We start from the raw sequence: 23,747 nt of genomic DNA on the forward strand, positions 1-23,747 counted from the left end.
GTATGTATGTATGTATGTACTATTTAGCGTCTACCTACCAGTTTTCCCGGTAATACGACGGGCTTCCGTCTAGATCATGTCGTCATATTTCTGTGAAAAACTAGTAGGCAGACGCTAAATGATGCCAACGAACAAAAAAAATCAATTTCAGATGCATCTGGAAAAAATGCAAAAAATAAAGACTTTCGACAACGACAGGATTCGAACCTGTGAGGGCGAACCCATATGATTTCTAGTCATACCCTTTAACCACTCAGGCACGTTGCCACATCGGCGATTGTGGACTTTTTAAAGTACCTTATATTGTTGTTGGTCACGTGATTGGTTCTAGTAGGTAGGTGGAAGTAGAGCGAACACAAAAAACTTAACTCTTACAACTCCAGGACAAGGGACTAACCCTAAGCAACCCTGGAAAATCTTGACAGCAAACAAACAAAACAACAAACTCACGACACCGACCGAAGACCCCAGAGGCAGAGGACCATCATGTCCAGCCTGCTGAGGAGCTTCGAGGCCCAAGAACGCGCCTTCAAGGAGCGCAGGGATGAAGCCAAGAGGCTCATCATCCCCCTGATGGAAGTGATCGAGACGCACTGCGCTCGAGAAGCCACCCAGACCGCCAGAGCCGTGAAAGCGGAATTCCTCGAGACGGCGGTGCGGATGTTGGAAAACATCCTCATGGGAAAGACCAGCAACACGCTGAAGAGGGATAAGAAAGGCCAGGGACAACCCAAGGAGGCCAACATGACCCCCAAGGACGCGAATGTGGCCCTCTCCTTCGCAGAGGTGGCCAAGTTAGCCGCGCAAGCAACGGCAGGCAAACAGAGCCCTGCCCCAGAACCCAAGTCCCACGAGACCGCCAAACAGGGCGGAGAGTGGCAGACTGTCACGCGCCGCAAAGCGGGTAAGACCGCGCACCCGGCACCCCGCCAGGACGACAGAATCCTGGTCCGAATCAGCGCAAGCAACAAGCTGCGCGATTGCGAGAGCTTCCTAATGACAGAGAAGCTTAAAAAGCTGGACGCAGGGCTTGGGAAAGCTCTGAAGAACGTCCAAAAGACGAAGAGCGGCTTCGCGCTCATAGCAAACAAGGACGGTCGCACCACTCTCTTGGAGAAAAGCGACAAAATCAAGAAATACCTCGGACCAGGCACCGAGGTAGCACAGGCGCTGAACACAGACGCCTACCTCATTGGCCCGGTCGTGCGCCACCTCAACGGAGGTGGCAAGGCGGTAGAGGTCACTGAGGAGATGATCAGGGTCTGCTTCGCGGAGGCCACCCGGATAGCCCCGGTCTACATGACCGAAAAAACCCGCGGCAATGAGAAGACGTTCATTGCCAAGATCCCAGCCAACGGGGCGAAGGTCCCCAGGCAACTTAGGATGGGATCGAGACTTGTCCCGGTCCGCCTGCTGGCAGAAAAACCGAAGGCGACCCCCCAGTGCACCCGCTGCTTCGGGTGGCACGACGCAAAGAAGTGCTCCAGGGCACAGCTTTGCAGACACTGCGGCTCCAGCGAGCACGAGAGCAGCAAGCACCCAGCGTGCTGCGAGGTGGAGCACCAATGTGTCTCCGCCTGCTTCATCTGCCGCGGCCCACACCCGGCAGACTCCAAGGAGTGCCCCCTTCGCAAGAAGGGAACCACCCCAGAGGAGAGACGGGTCATCAGGAAGGAGCAGCAAAAGCTCACTTCCGAAAAACGGAAGGCTTGCCCAAAGGCGAGCAAAAAGACCCCAGCACAGGCCGCAGAACAGGCGGACTCCATGGAGGCCCGAGAAGAAGGGCCGGAAACCCCGGAAGGGAACCCTCAGACGGAGGACCGGCCGGTGGAGGCGGAGGAAGCCCCGGCCCCAAGGGGCAACGAGGCCTCTGAGCCACCCATGCCGGAGCCCACCCCCAGTGCCCCTGGAGCCCAAGGCTTGAGGAAATCCGCGCGCACGAAGGCGCGTCAGGGAGAGCAGCCCCAAACCCAGTCCGTATGAGAGCGGACATAAGGGGGCGCAAGAGAAGGTGCGTGATTTGGCAGTTCAATGCTGGCAAAGGGCAGCCGAATCACCTGGCTCTGATGGAAGAGGCAGAGAGGAAAGGGGTGGATGTCGTATGCATTCAAGAACCGTATATAGGCAAACCCCTAGAAGAAATGAGGACAGTCACACACCCGGCATACAAACTCATGACTCCACTAACGCAGTGGGACACGAGGCCGAGGGTGATGACATATGTCAGAAACACAATAATGGCGACACTCGTACCCGTCTGTGACGGCGAACACGCAGATGTAGTCATAGTGGAACTGACAGGACAAGGCCTACACATTGCTAATGTGTACAACGCCAACCCGCAAGACACCTCCCGAGGAGTAGCACTGGTGCGGGCGCAGAAAACAGTGAAGGACAAGAAAATGATCCTCTGCGGTGACCTCAACCTGCACTCACACATGTGGGACAGCAGGAAAAGCGAATCGAGAGACTGCTCCTTGATCCTAGACTGGCTAAGCGAAGACGACGTCACTCTGCTCAACGAGCCAGATGACAACACCTGCTTCCACAGCAAGGAGTCCCCATCGGTGATTGACTTGGCTTTCGCGTCGAGCACTCTGCTGGGCCAGACCGGATGCACGACCAAGGTCATGAAGGAGCTCAACTGCGGCAGCGACCATTTCCCCCTCAGCACCACCATCGAAGGCATACAGATCGACGATGTAGTCAGAGCGACCCGGCACAACATGAACAGGCTCGACACAGAGAAGTTCACGAGGGCCTGCGCAAGAGAGTCTACCTCTCTAAACGCAAGGGAAGCCCTGAGGGCAGAGGACGCAGAAGAGCTCGCAGCCGGGCTGATCAAAGCGATGACCAAAGCACTCGACGAAGCGGCACCCAAGGCCCTGGGCAGAGGCACAGGCAAGAGGTGGTGGAACCCGCAATGCACGGGGGCGGTCAGAGAGATGAGGTCAGCATGGCGACAAACTGAGGCGGACAACTTCCCTGACGCGAGCTACGATGCGTACAAGGAGAAAAGAAGAGCGTTCCAAGCTGAGATCCGAACGGCGAAACGGGAGCTATGGAGACAGACCATTGAGAACATGACGGATGCCACCCATGTGTTCAGGATGGTCAACCGACTGGGGAAAACAAACCCGGCCGGAGGACTCCCCCCGTTGACCCAGGGCGGCACTACGAGAAGAACACCGCAGGAGAAGGCCGAAGCCCTTCTGGATACCCACACCCAGCCGGCGGAAGACCGCTCGAGGACGGAGGAAGAAGCCAACCCAAGGGCAAGACTCTGGGGAAAGCTAACGCCGACAGAAGTCAGAGACGCGGTCTTCCACGCCGGGAACACGGCGCCGGGAGAGGACGGCATCCCAAACACAGCTTGGAAGCTGGCCTGGCCGATCTTTGGACAGTGCGTGGTCAAGCTCTTCAACTGCTGCCTGGAAACCGGATGCCACCCGAGAGTATTCAAGGCTGCGACGATGGTGGCGATCCCGAAACCATATCGAGACAGGAGACTCCCAAGGAGCTACCGGCTGATCTCGCTATTGTCAACCCTCGGGAAAAGCCTCGAGAGAGTGATAGCGCGAAAGCTGTCGACACAGGCGATCGAACTACGGATCATCCCGCCACACTACGCGTCAGCGGTACCCAGGAGGGCGGCCACAGACCTGACCTGGAAACTGGCGGATGTCATCGTAGGGGAATCAAAGCTCAAGAAGATCACATCGCTGGTCACCTTTGATATCAAAGGCGCCTTTGACGCGGTCAAGAAATAGAGGCTGATAGCCAGGCTGAGAAGCCAGCTATGGCCAGAATCCCTGTGCAGGTGGGTGGCGTCTTTCCTGACGGACAGGCAAGTGAGCCTTTCTGTGGAAGGAGGACTCCCAGTGGAGAGGAAAGTCGGGGGTAGCCTACCACAGGGCTCACCGGCCTCACCGATCCTCTACATGCTCTTCATGGCAGACCTCTTCAAGAAGATGCAGAGTCTTGGATACGCAGACGACGGCTTGATCTACGTATCATCACGGTCAGTTAAGGCCAACCTCCTGTCGATAGGAGAATGGCTGAGAATGGCAACGAGATGGTGCAGCGAGAACGAGCTGGAGATCGACTGGAGCAAGACGGGATTCATGCACCTGTACAAAGGACGCAAAGCCGCAGGCATGAACGAGAAACTCCAGATGCCAGATGGAACGTGGCTGGCCCCGATGGACGAAATGAAGTGGTTGGGGGTCTGGTGGGATCCTAGCCTGAGTTTCAATAAGCACTGCAAAGAAACGATGGCGAAAGCCCGAAGGACCATCAACGTGCTTCGACGCCTCAGCAGAGTCTACTTCGGAATTCCACCAAAGTCCGCTTTGCAGGTCATAAGGGCCTGTGTGGTGCCTCAGCTGACGTACGCGGCCACCACATGGTACCCTATGGCAAGCAAGACAGCCCTGGACAAGCTGGAGGTTGTGCTAAGAGACGGAATCCGGGCAGCCTTGCCGGTCTACAAGACTACGAACAAGCCGAGTCTATACAGGTTCGCGGCTTTCCCAAGCCTCAGGTTAATCTGTCAAGAAATGATACGGGCGGGTGGGATACGCGCATACACATGCAACACAGACCATCCCCTGCACATAACAACGATAGACGGCACCATAGACAAGGCAAAGGCAATGCTCCCGTTCCCGATCAGAGATACCGACAAACTCCTGCCAGAGGGGGAGGGCCCGCCCGACCCACTAGCAGAGAAACTGAGCAAGGAAGAAGCGGCCAAGGCCCATCTTAAGCTGCTCGAGAAGGAATCTCAGGACACAATCTGGGTCTACTCAGACGGTTCGCGTGACAGCGACGGGAACACTGGTGCGGGCTGGGCCGTTTACCACGGAGGCAAGACCCTGGCGCAAGGCTCCGGGGCATGCGGGAAATACAGGGAAGTAGCGGACGCGGAAGCGATCGCAGCCCTCAGAGCAGTCAGGATCGCAGCAGAAGTTGCTCCACCACAAGCAGAGGGTCTGAATCTGTGCGTGGACAACCTAGGAGTAGCGAAACGCATCAGCAAGCGAATGAGGAAGCCAGGCACTTCCCAACTCGAGGTCGACGAGATCCGGCGCATCCTTGCAAAGTGGGAAGGCGGAACGGAATGCCTCTCGCTGGACAAGCCGGTCGGCAGGGTACACTGGGTCCCAGGGCACTGCGAAGTCCCAGGGAACGAAGCAGTGGACCAGCTGGCCAAAGCGGGATGCAAGAGTTCAGATCTGCTGGTTCCAGAGAGGACGATGTCTCTGGCGGCGGCGAGACGCTGGAAGAACGATGCATTCAGGGCCGACTTCAAGGACTGGATGATAGACAACTGCCCAAACACCGACCACCTTGGAGGGGCGCTGGGAATCCCAAAGCCATATAAGCTGGACTGGATGAGAGGGCTGAACCGGGGCACCGTCGCGAGAATCTTGGCGGCGCGCTCCAAACACGGCGACTTTGAGGAGTACCATACCAGGTTCAACCACCAGGACGCCGAGACAAAGTGCCAAGTGCCAAACTGCGGCAAACCGAAGGATTTCAGTCACCCATGGGAGTGCATAGGCAACGCCACGAGACTGGCGGGGAGGTTCGTAAAGAAACTCCTCAGAGAGGATAGGTCCTGTAAGTACCTAGCGGAAAAACTAGACCCTAAATGGAGGGCGTGTCGAGTAGACACATGACAGGGGACGGGCTAGCACGGAGGGAGGAGGGGCGTTTAGACGGGGTTTTCATTTTGTTTTCTGTTTTATGTTTTCTGCTTCCTGTTCTTTTTTTTTTTTTTTTTTTTTTTTTCTTTTTCTTTTTCTTTTTCCTTTTTTTGTTTCTGACGACTACAGACGGAAGACGAGTAACAAGCTTGCTTGGGAGCATACGAGCTTCTCTCGTCCAAAACCCGTGGTCAGCCCTGCAGAAGGGTTAATTCTGTCCGGTAACCAATCCGGCGTCGTTTGATCTTAGTGATTCCAGTAGACGTTAAATAAATTCAAATTCAAATTCAAATTCAAGTAGAGCGAAAAAAACCATACAACTAGCACCCTCCCGAAACAAGCTGGTGTAGAAAGATGTAGGACTCTTTATTTTGTCAATAAATTCTTTGCTTTGTCTTCTTTCGCTTCCTTGTTCGCTTGCTCTACGACAGCTACAGGGTGCGATCAAGTAATGAGCCGGTTTAGAAGCAACAAGCCCTTCTCATCGAAATTCCGGGGTCACCTTTGTAGAGCGCAAAGTCTCTCCAGTTGCCAATCCGGCGTCTTTTGATCCTAGTGATTCCCGTAGGTCTTCAATAAATTCAAGTTCAATCCGTGCCTTTCACCTTTTTGGTGTTAGGCCGAAATCGCAGCTCTCAGGCGCCGGTGTCCTGATGCTATCCTCACCTCTGCATGTCTCTCAATTCCCGCCTTTTTTTTTATCTCTCCCTCTGCTCTTCGCTTCTCAACCTCAATCTCACCATGCCTCCTCCCCGCATGCCCCACTCCCTCTTTCTCCTCTTCAAGCTCTTCTCACTCATACGTTCTGCCATGCCCTTATGGGGCATGCGGCCTATGCTTTGCTGTTTCTCTTCTTAGTGATGGCATCTCCACCCCCAGGCTCACAGGTTTGCAGTCTTCATGCAAAGTAGCCCTTGCGCTCGTACGCTGCACTGGCATTTACACCAGTTCAAAGTGGCGGTGATGAGGTGTCTCTGCATTATATGGCATTCACCGCCATCTGCATTGTCTCGTGTGCTGAATTTTTCCTCGACCGCTATGTATCTACGTCTCTTCATCTTATCTTGAACTTGAACTTTCGACGCCCACAGAGCCTCTTCATTTTTTTTATCTCTGTGTATGTACATAACGTAACTTATCTCTGCATATACCGCCCTTGGCTGTTCTGCACAGTACGGCGCCGTACCGTGGCGTACCGTACGGGTTAGCCTGGGTGAGCTGCTGGCTTTCCTTCCCCCTTCTCCAAGATAAGTTCCCGGGCTAACTGGGCGGATTAGCTGCATTAGTCACGCTCTTGGAGTTTTTTGAGGCCTCTTTGCCTGCTTTGTCAGGAGTCTAGAACAGGATTGGCTGTTGGAGGTTTAGAACTTTAGGCCCATAGGCGACTATCAAAAGGCCGCTATTTTCGCGTTCTGGGGCGACAGGTGTCAGCAACTTCAACTCATTGTTTTATCTCTATTTCAAAGGCAACCGAGTAAGCAATAATACGTATATGCAAATTTACTAGAGCAGGCAGCTTATGTAAGAATCATGAGCCCATGGTAAGCCCCTCTTTCATTTATTGGCCTTGGTTCGCCCTTTCTCTCAATCATATTGTGTTGCACCACCCATACCCGGCTTAATGCAGAGAAGATAAAAACGGAGATGCAGCAGCAAGAGAGACCCACTCCAGCTGGAATCTGCTAGAGGTTTCCATCTTTAGCCTACACAAGTCTTCCTTTAGGAACACGATCAACGACTAAGACGCCAAGTCGCACGGGACAAGTGCGGCGGTTCCATTATGGAGATTTCGCAGGAAGCAGCACTAACAACGGCCCTAACAGCTTCCTGTTCTGCTATTTCTTGGTGCCCGAGCTTCTAGTTCAGATTCATGCCCGATGCCGTGGAGTGGCACATCGCTTGAGCGTATTTAACCCTACGCCTAGCACATTTAACCCTAATATACTCATGCCTCAGCTTAGTAGCGAATTACACCGAATGATTACTCCAGGTGCATTTCTGGGCAAATAATCTGCTGAGCCTGAAAGGCATAGTCAAGCTTGACTCGACTTGGGAAACGCAACTCTGCCCAATAAAAAGGCCGAGTGTAATCGAGATAATTTCTTTTTGCCGCGGGTTTGAGCCGTGCCGCACCACAATAAATAGGTTGGCCGAGCATGTATCCCTTCAGGAGTCGAGAAAATAAAGGAGAAGGACTGTAGGGAGCATGTCTGAGTCTGCTCTGGCCTGACGGCAGGCAAATTTTACATGGACGAGGCAAAAAAGAAGAAGCTGCAGCACTGGCCGGCCCGTTGTGGTGAATGTATGTTAGTTTCCTTTTGCGCTGTGGTACATGTTGACACGCACATATTGCATCGTGTTGTTCATGTAAGTAGCCATGTCCTGTATTTCTTGCCGCATTTCTGTTTTATAGGCACAGAGACAAGGCCAGAGACAGATGCAACAATGCAGGCAGGAGGAAAACAACGCAGCGTTGTTTGGAGACCAAAGAAACACGGCCGCAAGGTTTTGACTACTGTTTTTGTTTTCCTGCTGTTGTTGCTCGTGGCCAGACTACTAGCTCGATTTTATATTTCGCACAGATCACAGACGTACCTGGTGGAGCGAGAGCACGGGTCAGGTCTTCTCGCACTCTCTTCCCCGTCTCTATTTTCCTGTTGTTCCTCTCAATCCTTTCTCATGAGCCTGGCTCGTTGGCGCAATGCGAGTGCTGAGCAACAAGTTCTAAAGAAGGGAAGAAAGGACTGATCTGTGCTTGGTGATGCTGCCAGCTCTACCTGGAATGGAGGTTGGAAAGCCCTAATATTTGTATTTCCGCCCCTCCCCCCTCCTCCCTCTCATCTTACGCGTTGTAGAAATGTAAAACAGATTGGACGTAGAGCAAACCCCCCGCCGCAGCTGATGGTGGCCATTGTTGGTGCAAGTTTGGTGCAAACACCAAACAAGCCTCAAAGAATAATTTGGGAAGAAACTATGTACAAGCGCTGAAACATGCACATAAAATCAGATAAAAAAAATGGTACATAGGCTCAACAAGAAACGGCTAGTAGAACACCAAGATGCAAGAGATTTGCCAAAAATGCAACAGCCCCATTTGGTAGCGCAGCACCTCCTTGCGTGTGCATATATTTAGGGAGGAAAAAAGATTGGAGATGGAAGGGGAAAAATAGCAGCAACATAGAGGGGCAACCCTTTCAAGTCCCACAGTAACTTGCCTTGCTGGTCCTTTCTTGCTGAGATTTGAGTGCGTGCCTGCCTTCTTTTGGGTTTCATTCTTGAGCATGATCATGCGCAAAAAGCCGCTGGGCCTGCCTAATTGGGGCAGCTGCAATTTACAGCGCTACTTTGTTTGCTTGAAGTGAAGCAGGGGAAACTGTATGAAAGAAGCAGCTAAAAAGATTGTGTGTGTGTGAGAGATTGCGGAGGCTGGTTTTAGATTGTCACAGGAAAGAGCTATCCGTTTGCAAAGACCAAAAGCCGCATGTTAGGTGGATGAGGTGGACGAATGGATGGATGGAACGATGAAGCTGCATAATGCAGAAGCCGAAGCAGAAACAGAGATAGAGACTAACAAGAACGAACTAAGAGAAGCGCGGATGGCAAAAACAACCCATAGTCCCCAAAGTACATGCAGCCATGCAGTTTCCCCTCTTTCTATCGCCACTTCGCTTCCATCTGCACACGCTGTTCTCAACAAGCCCACAGAATCGCAAATGGAAAGAACCCATGCAGACCGTTTGTATGGGTTGGTGGTTTCCCCTTCTACTACTGCAACTTCACTAAAGCCAATCCAACCAAACCCAAAACAGACATCAAGAGGTAGAGCTCTTTCTTGCTTCGTGCTCTCTAGTTGCTCTTGCCCCTTGTGGGAATACAGAGCTAAAATACCAAACTAGCTTCTTCCCTGTCACGAGTGTACAAGGTACCTGGAGGCCCACTAAAGAGCAGGGATATGACTTGCTGGCGAAGCACTGTATACTGTTTGAGCACGGCTATGCGTACTGTTGGCGGTACAGGCACAGTGCCTACGTGTTCAATATCAAAGCCAGATACGCGTAGCAGCGTGTGTTTCTACACCAGGGAGCCGTGCAAGAAAAAACACAAGCACTGTAGCTCGACCTGGCTGTGAAATGTGCATGGCAGCCAGCCAGCTTCTTTACCACTTTCCCTCTCTATTTCCTACTCTCTGACTTTCTGTCAGCCCCTTCCTTCTCCTTCCCTGCTTTCCTTCAATCGCCCTTTTCCGTATTACCTCCCCTTCATTCTTTGGATATTCTCTCCCCTTCCATCAAACCTCTTTTTTTTTTTTTCTTCCCTCTTCGCTCTTTTTATTTTTTTATTTTTTATTTCCCTCTGTCTTGTCATCCATCCTCCCAGCAACACCCAAATTCTCTCCTTTGACACCAACACGAACACCATCATAACCACACATACTCACAGTTTCTCTCGTGTCGGAAGACTTTTTTTTTTCTGTTTTCACGATTTTTTTTTTTTCGCCGTTTATGAACTTCGTTTTTCTTTCTCATCTCCTCCTCTGAATCGCATTTTTATCGAGGCTTTCAGTAGCTCTTGATTCATTTCTACCTAGCAGCGCTCGACCTGTTTCGTACCCCTTTCCCCTTCTCTTTTTTTTTTTTCGTCCCTATTGTCAGGCCAAGCAACATCTCGTATTTTGCTGTAGCCTCTTCATTTCTCACAAGGCCTAAACAAACAGTACACCCTACTTATTATTTTCTTCTTTTTCACGCTCCCTCTGTCGACCAGTTAGAGCTAGCTGTTCTGATTGAACTTCGTTGTTGATCGCAACAATCGTCTCTGTTCTTTTCTTCCGTCTTTTTAATTTTTTTTCTCTGCTTTTGTTGTGACAATTATCACCTCGTTTCAACCTGTTGCTGCCTGGCTAGATCGCGCCTTATTCGCCACTCCCACTCCTCATAGCCATTTGCCCAGCCGGATTTGTCCATCTGACACCTGGTCACATACGCCACAACTTCAGCCACAACGCCACACCTGGATATACGTTTCGCCTCTTTTATTGTGTGACGTATCACCCCCCCATAGCTCTACTTCGGAGATTATGAGATTTGGGTCTTCTGTCTAAAGTTAGGTCGTCAACTCATTGGAGCTTTTCTCAAGTCCTTGCTACTTCGTCTACCATGTATCTGAAAGACCCTCATGCCGCGGGTGACGTTGTTACTGCCTATGGGTCAACATACATCAAGCAGGAGCCTGTCGAGGACTTCTCCCCCGCTGTTCCGCTCTCCCGTTTTGCTCGCCTTGCAAACATGGCGGGATTAAAGCGCAAGCATAGCTCGGAGGCCTATTCGTCGCCTCTATCGCCTCTGTCACCAGGTACGCTGGCGGAGGCATCTGACATGTTTCCTTCTCAAAAACGACAAAAAGTGCGGAGGATAAGTGGAGGAAGTGCTATAGAGCCAGTCAGCAGGGATAGTGATATCAAGGGTGTGGATGCTATACAGACGTTCAAGAGCGAGAGCAAAAGCGAGATCAAAAGCAATATGGCCGAGGTCACTGACATAATCCGAGCCCAATTTGGATACGAAATTCTTCGGAAGCATAACGAGCTGCGTCTTATCAACAGCGAGCTAGCAAAATGTCAAACTGCTATGGAACAACTACGTCGTTGCCATTTAATTCCTTACCCCGTGAATGTCCCTACGCCGTCACAGATGGTGGACATTGCTCATGGCAAAGGCCCAGCCATCCAATGGCCTGGCGAGAGTGTTGCCAAGTGGGCGCCTCCGTATGGTGTTGTTGATGGGCCTTATGCTCGCCATCTTGCCAAGTGGCTCATCCCCGACCCTGTCTTTGACGGAGGTGTCCCTGAGGCTATGTTGCCTGTTGACTCCCGTGGTGTTCGTATCCCCCAGTCTGAATTCATTGGAAAGCGCAGCACGCGCAGTGGCTCAACGCAGAAACACGGAGGTAGCCTCAGCGTCGACATGACCACAAACAACACCAGTTTTATGCAACCACATCCCCCAGTCAAGGAGAAACAGAGTTTACCGTCTTGCATTGTCAAGCGATCTGATGGTGTCACGGTTCGGCTCCAGTGTCTCCACTGTGAGCGGAAGCAATTTTCCAGCACCCAAGGCTTTATAAACCACTGCCGCATTGCACACAAGGTTGATTACAAGAGTCACGACGAGGCTGGCTTCAAGTGTGGTGTTCCGGTAGACCAATCTGATTTGGGTTCCATTCTTGCCCCGCCACCAGCTCCGGCCGCGCCCATGGCTTCTATACCTACCCCTATCGCTGCCCCCGAAGCTAACGGGACGGTTCACCAGCTCAACCGAGCGGATATGACTGAGTCTGATATTTGCTCACTGCTCCTCTCCCGAATCTCAGATACAAAGAAGCAAATCACCCGCCCGACGAGTGTGCGCCCACCAACCGTACGAGATTTTGGCGGGAAGAGTATTTCTCGCAAGTCTAGCGTTAGCGTTAACAGCGGTGGCAAGTTCATTGGCTGCAGCGAGACACCGGCGTTATCCAAGTATCTTGCTTCGAAGAATATCGGAATGAATCTATCGGATCTCATGTCAGAGGTGGTTGACGACGAAAGCTCAGACGAGGATGATGACGAGTCTTGTGACATGGATGGTGATAGGGATAGGAGCATGTCATCAATACCGACATCCCGTTCCATGACATCTAGAGTGGCGACATCACGGCCGACTATTATCCTTAAGCGCGGCGATACAATTGTTAGTCGCTGTTCCTCAGAAGAGGTCAAGACACCCACGGTCTTGCGAGAGATAGACCTGGAGTCATCAAATCTCAACCTCAGCCCTAAGACGGTGGTTAGTCACGGCGCGCCTTCTTTGGTCGACGATAGTGGCTCGGAAGAAGACGATATTGTCTCTGTGGCTAGTGGCGCTTCTCCGGCAGTAGATGTTGCGGACATGAGCGCCGATGAGGATGGTGGCGACCGGGGCCAACTGTCATTCCCAACCTCTTTTAAACGGGGAAGCTCTCCATTGAAGAGCAAGTTCGAACTTGGGGGTCAAGATCACAAGAAGGGTAGAGCATCACGGGAAAACGATCGGTCGTCGTCTAAAGGTGTTGGTCGGGCTTGAGTAATCTTTGCTTCGCTATGAAGGGGCATTTCTTCTTCTTTTCTTGTTCTTTTAAGTGGGCACAGCCTGCTTGCAATAAGAAGAAAGCCTATAAAAGGAAGAAAAAAAGAAAAAAAGAAGGCAAAGACCAAAAAGCACCAGACGCACAAAAAGAACATTTATGCACGACATCTCCACTCAAAGTCTAATGCGGCTCCATTTGGGGGCAACCGTTATTTTCTTTTGGCCAACCGACCAACCTCCTGTATTTACTGTATAGGTCCTCTGGAATAATGAGGCCACAGCAGTGATGTTTACCTTCTCACTTTTACCTGTGCTATATCCCAAGCTGACAACCGGAGCTTTCCCTCAAAAAACGAAAAAAAAGAAGCAAAAGCCCACTCGGATTCTAAAAGAAACAAAAAAAATGACAGCGTGACGTCATTTGTCACTTCTGTAGTTGCTTCCTTTATCTTTTCTTCATTGCTTTTACTGCCTCTTCGCTTTAGCCCTCTTCCTATACGCTTTTTTTTTCCACTCTCTGTTTTTAGGCTTCTCTCGCGAGGAGTCTGTCTTCTCAACGTGGTTCTGGACCTAGTTCTTGTTCGGGGAACTTGCCGAACTCCCACAACCCTCTTCTTTCTCATCTCTTTTTACATCAAAGTTTTTAATACTTCTTTTCCTCTTTTTCTGCCTCTCTTTCTCATCCACGCCTGTTTTTGTATAACAGGGCGGAATGCTGGTAGACGAGCCGTACAACTGGTTGTGGTCTTTGCCTGGAGCTGGCATCACACGCTGCACAAAAGAAAAACCTACGGTATATCTCTTTGCGAGTTCTCACTTTCCCCTTTTATGTTCTGGTTGGAGTTTTTTTTCCTCTCTTTTTCTGGTTGGTTCTTAGATTCCTGTTTTAAAAAAAGAGGGAACTTGGTCTGGTGTTTCTCATGTTCTTTTTAGTTTACCTTGTTTTTTTTTTACTTTTTTTTTTTCCACTGGGAGATGGAAAGGAGAGGGGTACCTTGATTTCGCGAAGTTTGGTTTGGCTTTGATTTCCTTGTTTTTATTCTGTCTCCTTTTCTTTTCGGTAAAGGAGATTGACGGTTTGGCTGTTGTACGGAACGGATGGCACGGGGTAGGTTGGTGGCGGTTCTTTGGCGTCCAAATGTCTTTTTGTTTTATCTTCATATTGGTAAATCTGATTCCCGAGGCTTTCCTCTCTCCTCTTTCTCTCACATGTCTATCTGTTTTTGGTCCTTCGTCGCTATTACTATCGTTGCTGTTTTCAAGTTTGCTGCTTCATCAAGACTAAGAAACGATGGCGAAGAGCCGAGCCGAGTTGGTTGAGGCGTCGGAATTGCTGTGAAGCTATCAGGAAAGATGTGAACATACCGTGCTTGTTGCCTCTCATATCTATCTACCCCTTCCTAGGTATCCTTTTCCATATATAAATAGGTATTTGGTTTAACGCCTTTGGACTATCTCGTACCATGTTCTCTATTTGCAAAACTCGGTTGACAGCAAGGCAATCTCGTTTCCTTGGCTGGACTGTGCTCAGTCTTGCCTGTCGAGTCACGGCCCTTCGTTCCAGCCTCCTGAAATATAGTGTATCCATCATCTATTTGTCGGCTCCCATATTTGTGCTAGTACAAATCATTGTTTATTTGGATCCTTTGACCTTGATCTACTGTTATTTCGCAGCACGAAAATGGCGTATTCCGTATAGGAGCCGTTGCTTAGAACCATCTCCCAGAACAGCTCCCAGGCGGCCAGCTGCTACAGATACATGTATGCAGCTTTGCAGTGTCTCTTACGACCTCCTGTGGTCCCGCACTGGAACTGGCTCTACAGCGCACCTGACAACTCCTGGCGTTGACTGGATGCCCGGTGTTTTGGTCTACAACGACTTCATTGAGACTAGCCTACAAGAACGCCAGCTTCCGGCACGAGAGATAGACCCCAGCAGGTTGCAGTGGTGTTGCCCTTCAGTAGGCACAGGTGTTGCAATATATTGCTCTATTCCTGATGGCCGGCAGAAGGACCCCTATAGCACATGCTCAGGTGCCTCTCTCGATATCTCCTTTCGATCCTGAGAAGTCTGATCTTATCCTGCCTCATTCCATTCAGTCTCTCCTCCTTCATTTGCTTACTTGCCGTGCTGGGATTCGCGGCTCTCTTGCGGCTAGTGGAGGTAGTGACCTGCCTATCCACGTGACCCGAAGGTGGTCTCTCAGAGGGGTCGACGCAGTTCATCAAAAGCCCTAGTCGTTGTTTCTCCCGGATAAACTTGAGGCTGCCTGCATAGCATAGCATCACTATGGTTTGTCCTTATCGCGTTTCTTGAAGCCTGTCCGCAGCCATTGGGCTCCATGGCGTTGATAGCGTCTTGCATGTCCACCAGTGGCCTCGTTATTTCAGCTGACAAGCTTTGCACCCAAGTGGGCAGTTATACTTCTATCTCGAAAAGTACTTATCAAGATCTACGTCACTAGCTCTAGCCTCGAGAAAGTGGCGTATCTCCGCCCGGGTGAGGCCTTTGTATCGGAAAACACGGCATGGGGGCTCACCAAGGACAACGGTCTCGGGTGGACATTATTCTCCTAATCTTTCCATGGTTTCCCACAGTCGATAATTAGCCGGACTCCTCTTCATCTCCATGCTTCCGCGGTACTGCTGTTGTTCCTTGGCACCCTGATTTTGCTTGACCGTCTGCTAGCCTATTGCCTTCTACTCCTACTATTTTATGTCTTAGGATAAACGGCACTTAGGCGAGCCTTCCTGGGATCTCAACTGCTTAGATCCTTAGTAGTACCTGCTTTGCCTCGTCCATAATGCCCTGCAATAAGCTGTTCCTACCGGAGAGGCTGCAGAAACGAACGATCTCATTATTCCTTTGCTGTCTAGACACTGCTATAAATAGCATGCGGAGGATGAGCGAGACTAGCGAGGCTTGAGGCGGGCAGCTCTCTATTCCCTATCCCTCTCTGCACTAGAAGCCTCCCCTTTGACAGAGAGGTCGACACTCTTGCCTGCCATGAACCAGCCTAGCCATCGCCGTTTCTGTAAGCGGGTTATCGACAAGCTTCTCTTCACTGCATCAAAAGTGCCTTCGACGTAAAAGGCGACAGTTGATGCCATCTTCCACTGCTTCGATTCACTAATGAGCATATCCACCAACTTCTAGGTGAGGTCTGTGGTCGCTCTTCTTAGAGCCGCTAATGCATGGTGGCTCTGCGGGATGACTTTTAGCTCCGTTGCTTGCGCAGCTAGCCATTAGACCATCATCCTTTCTAGACTGATAGGGGACTAGGTGGTAGCTCCTGGGATGGGTCCCCTCGAGCTTCTGTTTTGGGACCACCATCACTTTTGCCAAGCTGAAACATCTTTGAGTGATATCCTGACTCCAAACATGGACGGGAAACTCTCACGGTAGGCTTATTGAAAGTAGGCCATGATTAGATTTTGGGCTCCTGTGGCTTTTTAGGGCCTGACGATAAGGCCAGGGGGACTCTCTGTCCAGCGTAGCTCTAGGGTGTGTCTACAAGGTTCCTAGGGTTGGTTATCTGGTGTATAGATTGGCTCACCTGCCGCCGGAGGAGTACAGCGGTTTTGTCCTTCCATATGCATGGTGGTTGCATAACCTTTTTCCCGTTTTGCTGGTGGCTGGAAGTAGAGCTCCCTCAGGACCTCCTCATGGAGCCCTCCTCGACATCCCCTTCCTAGCCTGCAAACGTTTTCTCCTCCTATCCCTTCTCTCTTCTCCTCCCATTCTCCCTCATCTTCATCCTCGCCATCCCCTCCTCCGTTGCTGCCCGTTCTGTCTCGGGGTTAGTTGTGTCATCCTGGGCTGCTCTTGTTGTGATCGTTCCCCTGTAGTTCGTGGTAGCAGTGACCTGCCTCTCCGCGTTTCTTGAGGGGGGGGTTGCCTCTGTGGTATCCAGACGGCTCAGCTCGGGCTTGGGTTGTTGTGTTTCCTGGATGAGCCTCAAGTTGCGGCGAAGCACGTTGGCGACGTATCATGTTGCTTTCGTGTTTTTAAGAGGCTTGTCCGCAACCATGTGGCTCCATGGCGTTGATAGCATCTTGCAAGTCCACCAGTGGCCTCGTCCCTTCGTTTGGTTGCAAGCCCTGCATTCAAGTGGGCAGTCAGGTGTGTCCCCATCCCTACTCTGGTGAGCCGCTTGTAGCGGGAGGTGCGGAAAGGGGACTCGGTGGGGACGCCGGTTCCAAGTGGACAGTATCCTTTTTGTTCTTTCCACCACTGATTCCCCAATTTGAATATATTTAACGTCTACTGTCCCAAGCAAGCTTGCTACTCGCCCTCACCGCTTCCCCCAGGAAAAATTAGGAAACATGATCCGCAATATGACCGCTTCTACAGTGTCAAACACTGTAGCGCGTAATTGGTGTAGTGGTAACATTAATCGTTGCCATCCAAAGCAATGATTTCGATTAGCCCTGGGTTCGATTCCCAGATTACGCAAACGCAGGTGCACAAGATGCGCCCGATTCTTTTCTTTCTTTTTCCGATTTCTTTTTTTTTCTTTTTATCCCTCGAGGCGAACTCTTCTCCAGTCGCTTTCTCTTTCTTTGCGATTCTCACAAGGAGAATTTCCTGTTGGTGTGTTATTTACTAAGATTCTTTCTTATTTTACGTTACACACCCCCGCATCGTTTCACAAGATGAAAGTTGATGTCAACTCTGAAAAATTGTCTAACAAAAGCATTTACGTCATGGGATAAAAAGCAACAAACATAAGAGAAACAGAGCTTTGTAATTGAAAAGTAAAAGAAATATTTACATATATAAAGAGTCCAATGAAACATGATGTCCGCCACCTTTGTATCAAACATGACGCATCTGTTGCTACCTTCCAAGCACCTTCGGCATGTCCTCTTTTTTTTGCACCATGTTTTATTTTCACCCAACAAGCCGAAAGTCGACCAATGAAATAACATCGTCACGAAAAAAAAGGATGGTTCATGTATCCAGAGAAATTCTGGTCCTTAACAAAAGAATGACAAACTATAAAATAAAGTTGTCCACGTAAGCCAAATGCCATATCAACGGACTCAATCATCAGAAACAAGCCGTTACACACTTCGTTTCAAGGACCCCGAGGGCGCTTTTCACAAGAGAACAAGAGCCACTCCGAAACGAGCATACGTACGTACACACACATGTATAAAGCACACAAAAGGAGAAGTATAAATAGAAGTGACAAAAGAAACGAGAATTGACAAACACGGTACGACGTGGGGGGTATGGACAGAAAAGAGCTAAGCATATGTCAAAAGGCGACAACAAGGAGAAAAAAATGAAATAGAAAAAGGGAAGCAAAGAAGAGGCCATTGTGCGTTGAGCATTGACTCTGTCTCGAGAGTGTCTAAAGAATGACAAGAAAGAAACAAAAAAAAAAAGGGGGGGGAAGAGAAAAGAAACCGCCGCGCTGGGCTAGTAGTGATACGATAAAAACGTAAAGAAACATGATGGTAAAGATATACAAAAGAAGAAAGGTCAAATCAAGTGCTGCGTCTCTTGTATGATGCCAAGCCAAGAAACGAGAAGAAAAGAAAAGAAAAAAAAGGGGAGGGGGGAGAAAAGATCAAGACCGAAACGAAAAGAGAAAAAAAAAGGAAACAAGTCTTGAGAAACAAAAAGAAAGGAACGAGAGATATAATTTAGCCCATCATACCCATCCATCAATCTATGCATGCTCCAGAAAGCCTAATGAGATGGCCGAATCATCCGCGCTTTCATAAGTATGGCTATTACAGCCATCCTTGGTGCAGCCAGATCGCTGTTGTTGATAGCTACTTATATCAGAAACAGCTCTTGATATATTTGTCATCGAGCGTAGTGGTCCATGTGCAGACGTCTGTGAAACAGCTTCCTTCTAGGGAGCGTGCACAGGAACGGCAGCGGGCGGTCTAGAGAAAACAGGGGCTTCAGCTTCAAGAGAGCGGCGTTCCTCTTCTAGAGTTGCAATTGCGCTAGACACAAAGGGCCTACGCGGCACCGGTGCTGCTGTCACCAGATTACCCACTGATGCGCTAGCAATGAGGGGGCCGTTAGGGCTGCTAGACTGTCTGACATGCCCGCTATGAAAGCCGTTTCCTTCCGACGTAGTAGCCGAGAGAGGGGTGGACGGAGGAAGACAAGCCCTGTCATTTCCATTGTTCTTCCCGTAGTTGGCGGGAAACATGGGAGGCAAAACACTGTAAGGGCTTTGTTGATGGTGTTGATGTAGCGGCTGAGATGTGACACGGGCGGTGTCCAGAGTGAGCGATGGAGCGAAACTAGTACGGGGCCCATCATTTTCCTGTCCAAAAGGAACAGACCCTTGTCTCGAAATCGATAGCCGAGACTCAGCGTGGGCTTGTGTGCGCATGGGCATAGAGCCGACAAATTGGGAAATATCGCTCTGCGAACGACCATGGGGATGATGTCCAGAGACATCAGAAGCAGCATGCTGATTGACTTGAGGGCCATCAGGGCCACGCATATTTGGAAGATAGCGGCTGGCGTTGTGAGCTGAAACATCAGACACGCGCTGTCTCTTACCACGAGAGTGCATGTGGTCAGAGTCCTGGCCATAGTAGTACTCATTGGGACCCAGACGAGGGGGGGGCATGCCATCCATCGTGTTAACGGGAGCACTGGAAAAGCTCATCGACTGTGTGCGGCGATATGGCGGCGCGGCCATGGAGGACGAGACGGACATAGTCTTGCGCTTTTGGCCAGCAGGCCCATCATAGCTGATAGAGGGCAAAATTTCAATATCGGGAAACTGTGTGATCTTTCCATTTTCCATGTCTTGTTGTAAGCGGTTAATAATCCCAAGAATCTCCTCAGAGTTGTACTTGTTACCGCAGTGTGATATTAACCAGTGAGGTACTTCTGTTCCCTTAGGATTAGCATCGCAAGACTGATCCTCCAGCTCATCGTCACTGCTAGGGATCGAAGAGTTTCCTTTGCGACCAGCCGCCTTTTCTAAACGCTTAGCTTCCCGCTTGCGGATACACAATGACCAGTGTGTAAGCTCGCCAGGGCGTCCAGAGTTAAGGTTGTCGTCAGACCAACGCTGAACACGCTGGATCTGAGTCTGCACAAGCACAATCTGCAACTTGCTGTAGTCACCAGCGCTGCGGTAGCGGCTACGCTGGTAATGTTTACGGCAGAAGTGAACCCAGACAGAGTCCGGGACCAAGCGAGTGCAAAGCTTGTTACGACCAAAGATGTGCGAAATAGCCTTACGGAGGGTTGAGCCAGTCTTGCAGTCATCAACATACATGCAACGAGCCTTGGACTCATACATGGAGTCAATAGCAAAGCTAGGGTAAAATTCCAAGGATGAAAGCCCAGTGAACTCCGGTACAGATGAAGAGGCGCTGGCTAAAGGGCGAGGCCGAGAGGAATGTGCCGAAGCATGAGCTTGCGAGTGAGTTCGTGCATGAGAATGGGCCCGGGGGAGAGCGGGGGGTGTCATAGAAGATGACGGTGAGTGGGCGTGGGCGTGGCCATGAGACGACTGAGGCGGGTGAGGCATGTGGCCATTTGGTACAGGGCCGAGATCTTTGGGGATGTCTGGCATCGATATTGACCGCTTATGGCTATGGCCAAAGCCATGATGCTGTTCCTCATCAGGGCGTTGTTGGCTTTGACTTTGCTTACGCACAGGGTCAACAGGAGTCGCCGGGAGGTAGGTAGATGATACAGAAGAGCCATGTGCTAAACGATGAGACTCTGGTTGAGAGCTACCCAGTGCGGGAGTTTCGATGTCAGAAGAGCTAGAAGTAGGCATCACGATGTCAGAAAATGCCAGTATCAGATGATGGTGGCGAGTACGCAGATGGCAAAATAGGAGGGAGAGTTGATTGGCTCAGTATCGAGAAGGGCAATGTGTATGGTGTAGCGAAAGTACACTGTTGTGCAAGATCGATGGGGGGGGGGGGGGGGAGGGGGTGTTTAACAATGCAAGTGCAAGACAAGAGTAATATGAGCGTAAGGGTAGGATTAGAGCAAAAAGATATGGGAAACCGATCACAAGGAGTTCAACATGAAAGCTTGACAAATGAGCCTTTGCAGCGACATTTTATAGTAGCATTCCAAGGAAGTCTAGCGAAATAGTGCCACTCCAGTGATTATCGTTTGGGATGTTTTCTCAGTATCAGTCAGGTGGAGGTGCATGTTTGCACACGGTAGGCCGTCGTGTTTGCTTGACATCACGGTACACTAGGCGAAGCTAGCAAAGAAGAAGTTTGGGATGAAAAACGCAGGTACGGTTCAAGGTTGAACCGTACAAATAGACAGCAAGATAGCATAGGCTAGCGCACCTGATGCTACGTGCTATTGCGGGGAGGGAAGAAATTGCGCGGCAGCCAAGGGAAGGGTGGTTATGCGGAAGTAGGAGATGTTTGCTCCATGTTTGACGTTATGTTTATCGTCTGTCTGGCGCAGAAGCAACCAAGACGCCATAACATGCAATATGAGAAGCAGAGTATATAATAAAGAAAACACAATGACTTACGTTCTTCTAGGTCCATGTGATTGGTTGTAGCCCATGGAGGGAATTATGGGCATGGATTCAGTGCGGTACTGACTTGGCCGACGTTCCATTTCCGATACCCGAGGAAGGGTTGGCATTTGAGATTGGCTATGGTCGTTGCGCAGGTGGGATGGAAGAGGTTTCTCAAGATGGAGTTGGTCTTCGGTCAATGAGGCTAAGTGGCCGACGGTGCTAGCCGATGAGAGACGAGAATGGCTAAAGGCCGAAGAGACATAGGAAGACATGCTGCTTCTGCTGTCGGACATGTGATGGCGCATTTTGCTCGCCGGATCGTTGAAGGGGAAATCAAACTCGCTGTCAGAAAGCAAGGGTCAGTCAGTTCAGTTATGCAGACAATAGCGGGAAACGGAGGCCAGGCTGCGCGAGGGGACAAATAAAGAAGCAGATACATACCGAGGGGTCGCCAGCGACGCAGACGAGAGTCTGGATGAACTGTTCATATGGTGGCGGTAGAAAGTATCACTGCCGTTGGACATGGAGTAGCCATGCTCGTTGGACTGCTCGTAAGAGGGCCCTCTATATAGTGGTGGTCGGGAAGACAGCGGGGCAACCTGGACTTCTTCCTTGCCCTCCGGCAGCAGCGGCAAAGAGTAGCCGCCAGCGCTCCATGGTTGTCTTCCGCGAGAAGCGGCGCGCGATGTCATGGAACGTGAAGGGGGAAGCGAGGAAACAAGAGCGGGGCCTGGGCCGGTCGCGGCTGAGAGCGCATGCGAATGAGACAATGAGGACGGAGCAGTTTCAGAAGTATGGCGGGATTTTGAGTGGTCGGGAGAAGGAGATTTACTGCCGTAGTCTAGAGAGGGGGTTTGGTTGGGGGTTTCCGTAGTAGCAGTTGCGGTGGCAGAGTTGGCCGGGGCCGCGGCCGGGGTATCTGCCTGCTTATTCAATAAGTTGATGAGATCCATTGTGCGATGCTGTGAATGTCTTCTTCTACGGGACTTTTTTTTAGAGAAAAAAAAAAGAAAAAAGACGGCGACGACAATGGACCGCTCGCAATATATATGATATTGCAGAGCTTCAAGGAAAGAAGGAAAAGGAAACAAAGGGAATCTTTTGTGGTCGAATCCAGTCGGCGATATACAGGAGCTAGAAGCAAGAGAAAAAGAAGACGAACACACTTTGCGGTGTTCCAGAAGAAGCGAAGAAATGGGTGGGGTTTTTTTTTCGATGTGATTGTGTAGTAGCTTTATTTTTGGTCGCTGTCGTCTATACAGGTGTTCGCAATGGCTGATGGAAGAAAATCAAGGCTTGTCGAGGTGTAAACAACACAGCAATACGGACAAAGCCAGACCAGATTGGAGCGACCTCAATTGGAAACAATCCAGGTAGCGGCGAGAAGCGTAGGGTCAGTATCAAACGTCGTGTGGTTGTTCTCTCTTGTGCAGATGAGGTGTCTGGCATGTGTTTTTTATCTTTATTTTTTTCCAAGTGGTGATGGTTTTTGATGAAGGTGAAGATGATGAGATGAACTAAGGCCGCCGGGGCACTTTTCTTTTTTGCTGCTAGAATGAGACTGGAGCTGAGAAGCAAACAAAAGAGACGAAGAAGGAAAGAAAAAAGGCAACGGCCGAGATATGGCTGTGAGGAGGGGGGGGGAGAAGACGAGGAGGGAGAAAGAAAAAGAAGAAGTGGGAAAGCGAAGATAGAATAAGTCCCTAAAAAGAAACGAAGGAGAAAGAAAAAAAAAAGTGTTAAAACGAACGAAGACAAAAGCAAGAACGAAGAAATGAAGAAACAAGACGCAGACCAAGAAGAGGAAAATAGAAGGGAAAAGACTCAGGACCAAGCAGGGAGGGCACTGCCTTTGAAGCTCATTGATAATGGCCAAAGACCACAGGAGCCAAAGCTTGTTTACAGGCTATGAAGCTCTATTCTGTCCCTTATTTTGTTCTCTGACAAGCTTGCTTGGTCTTCCTGTTGACGGCTTCCCACTAAAACAGTTGACTTGGGAATTAAATCAGCAGAAAAAAAAGAGAAAAAAAGAGAAGAAATCAAAGATTAAACCAAGGCAGGGAAAAGAAAAAAAAAAAAAAAAAAAGAAAAAAAAAGGAAGATGCGAGGGTGGGCGTGCAAATCCAGACATGCCCCTGAAAATAGCAGACCAATGTTTGAGAGATGGAGGAAAGGGACAAGAGGAATAAAGGAAGAAGAAAATAGACAGACCAGAGGAAGAGGAAAAGTGGGAGAGTGAGAAAGGAAAAGGTTCAGTCTAGAGACAATGAAGGAATGGGGTAAAGGTGGTCAGTGGGCACCAGCCGTCCAAGTTATGAGGCAAGAAAGAACGGGAGCAAAGCAGGAGCAAGAGCAAGAGCAGGAGCAATAGAAAGAGGAAGGGCAAGAGCAAGAGCAAAAGCAGGTGCAGCTAGGTGCAAGTGCAGGTGCAGGTGCAA

General features: G+C 50.2%; 3 protein-coding genes across 3 annotated transcripts; 2 read left to right on the plus strand and 1 right to left on the minus strand.

Annotated features, from left to right (window-relative positions):
- Window positions 1-486: 486 nt before the first annotated feature.
- On the plus strand, window positions 487-5,656 carry HOO65_060500 (Endonuclease/Exonuclease/phosphatase family protein; the record flags this gene model as incomplete). The annotated part of the gene is made up of 6 exons (XM_071003595.1): window positions 487-1,977; window positions 2,193-3,403; window positions 3,457-3,689; window positions 3,765-3,851; window positions 3,958-5,590; window positions 5,650-5,656. 6 exons carry the CDS (start codon window positions 487-489, stop codon window positions 5,654-5,656), a joined length of 4,662 nt encoding a protein of 1,553 aa, XP_070857850.1.
- A 5,211-nt stretch (window positions 5,657-10,867) lies between these two features.
- Window positions 10,868-12,811, plus strand: HOO65_060501 (uncharacterized protein; the record flags this gene model as incomplete). Its single annotated transcript, XM_071001146.1, has 1 exon — window positions 10,868-12,811. One exon carries the CDS (start codon window positions 10,868-10,870, stop codon window positions 12,809-12,811), a length of 1,944 nt encoding a protein of 647 aa, XP_070857851.1.
- Window positions 12,812-18,684: 5,873 nt separating this feature from the next.
- HOO65_060502 (orp1 like protein) lies at window positions 18,685-22,262 on the minus strand (the record flags this gene model as incomplete). Its single annotated transcript, XM_071003639.1, has 3 exons — window positions 18,685-20,578; window positions 21,319-21,651; window positions 21,751-22,262. The coding sequence occupies 3 exons, from the start codon at window positions 22,260-22,262 to the stop codon at window positions 18,685-18,687; spliced, it is 2,739 nt and encodes a 912-aa protein (XP_070857852.1).
- Between the last annotated feature and the right edge of the window lie 1,485 nt (window positions 22,263-23,747).

Source organism: Ceratocystis lukuohia, assembly GCF_044167205.1.
Source record: "Ceratocystis lukuohia strain C4212 chromosome Unknown Supercontig6_pilon, whole genome shotgun sequence".
In the NCBI taxonomy this organism is placed as follows: domain Eukaryota; kingdom Fungi; phylum Ascomycota; class Sordariomycetes; order Microascales; family Ceratocystidaceae; genus Ceratocystis; species Ceratocystis lukuohia.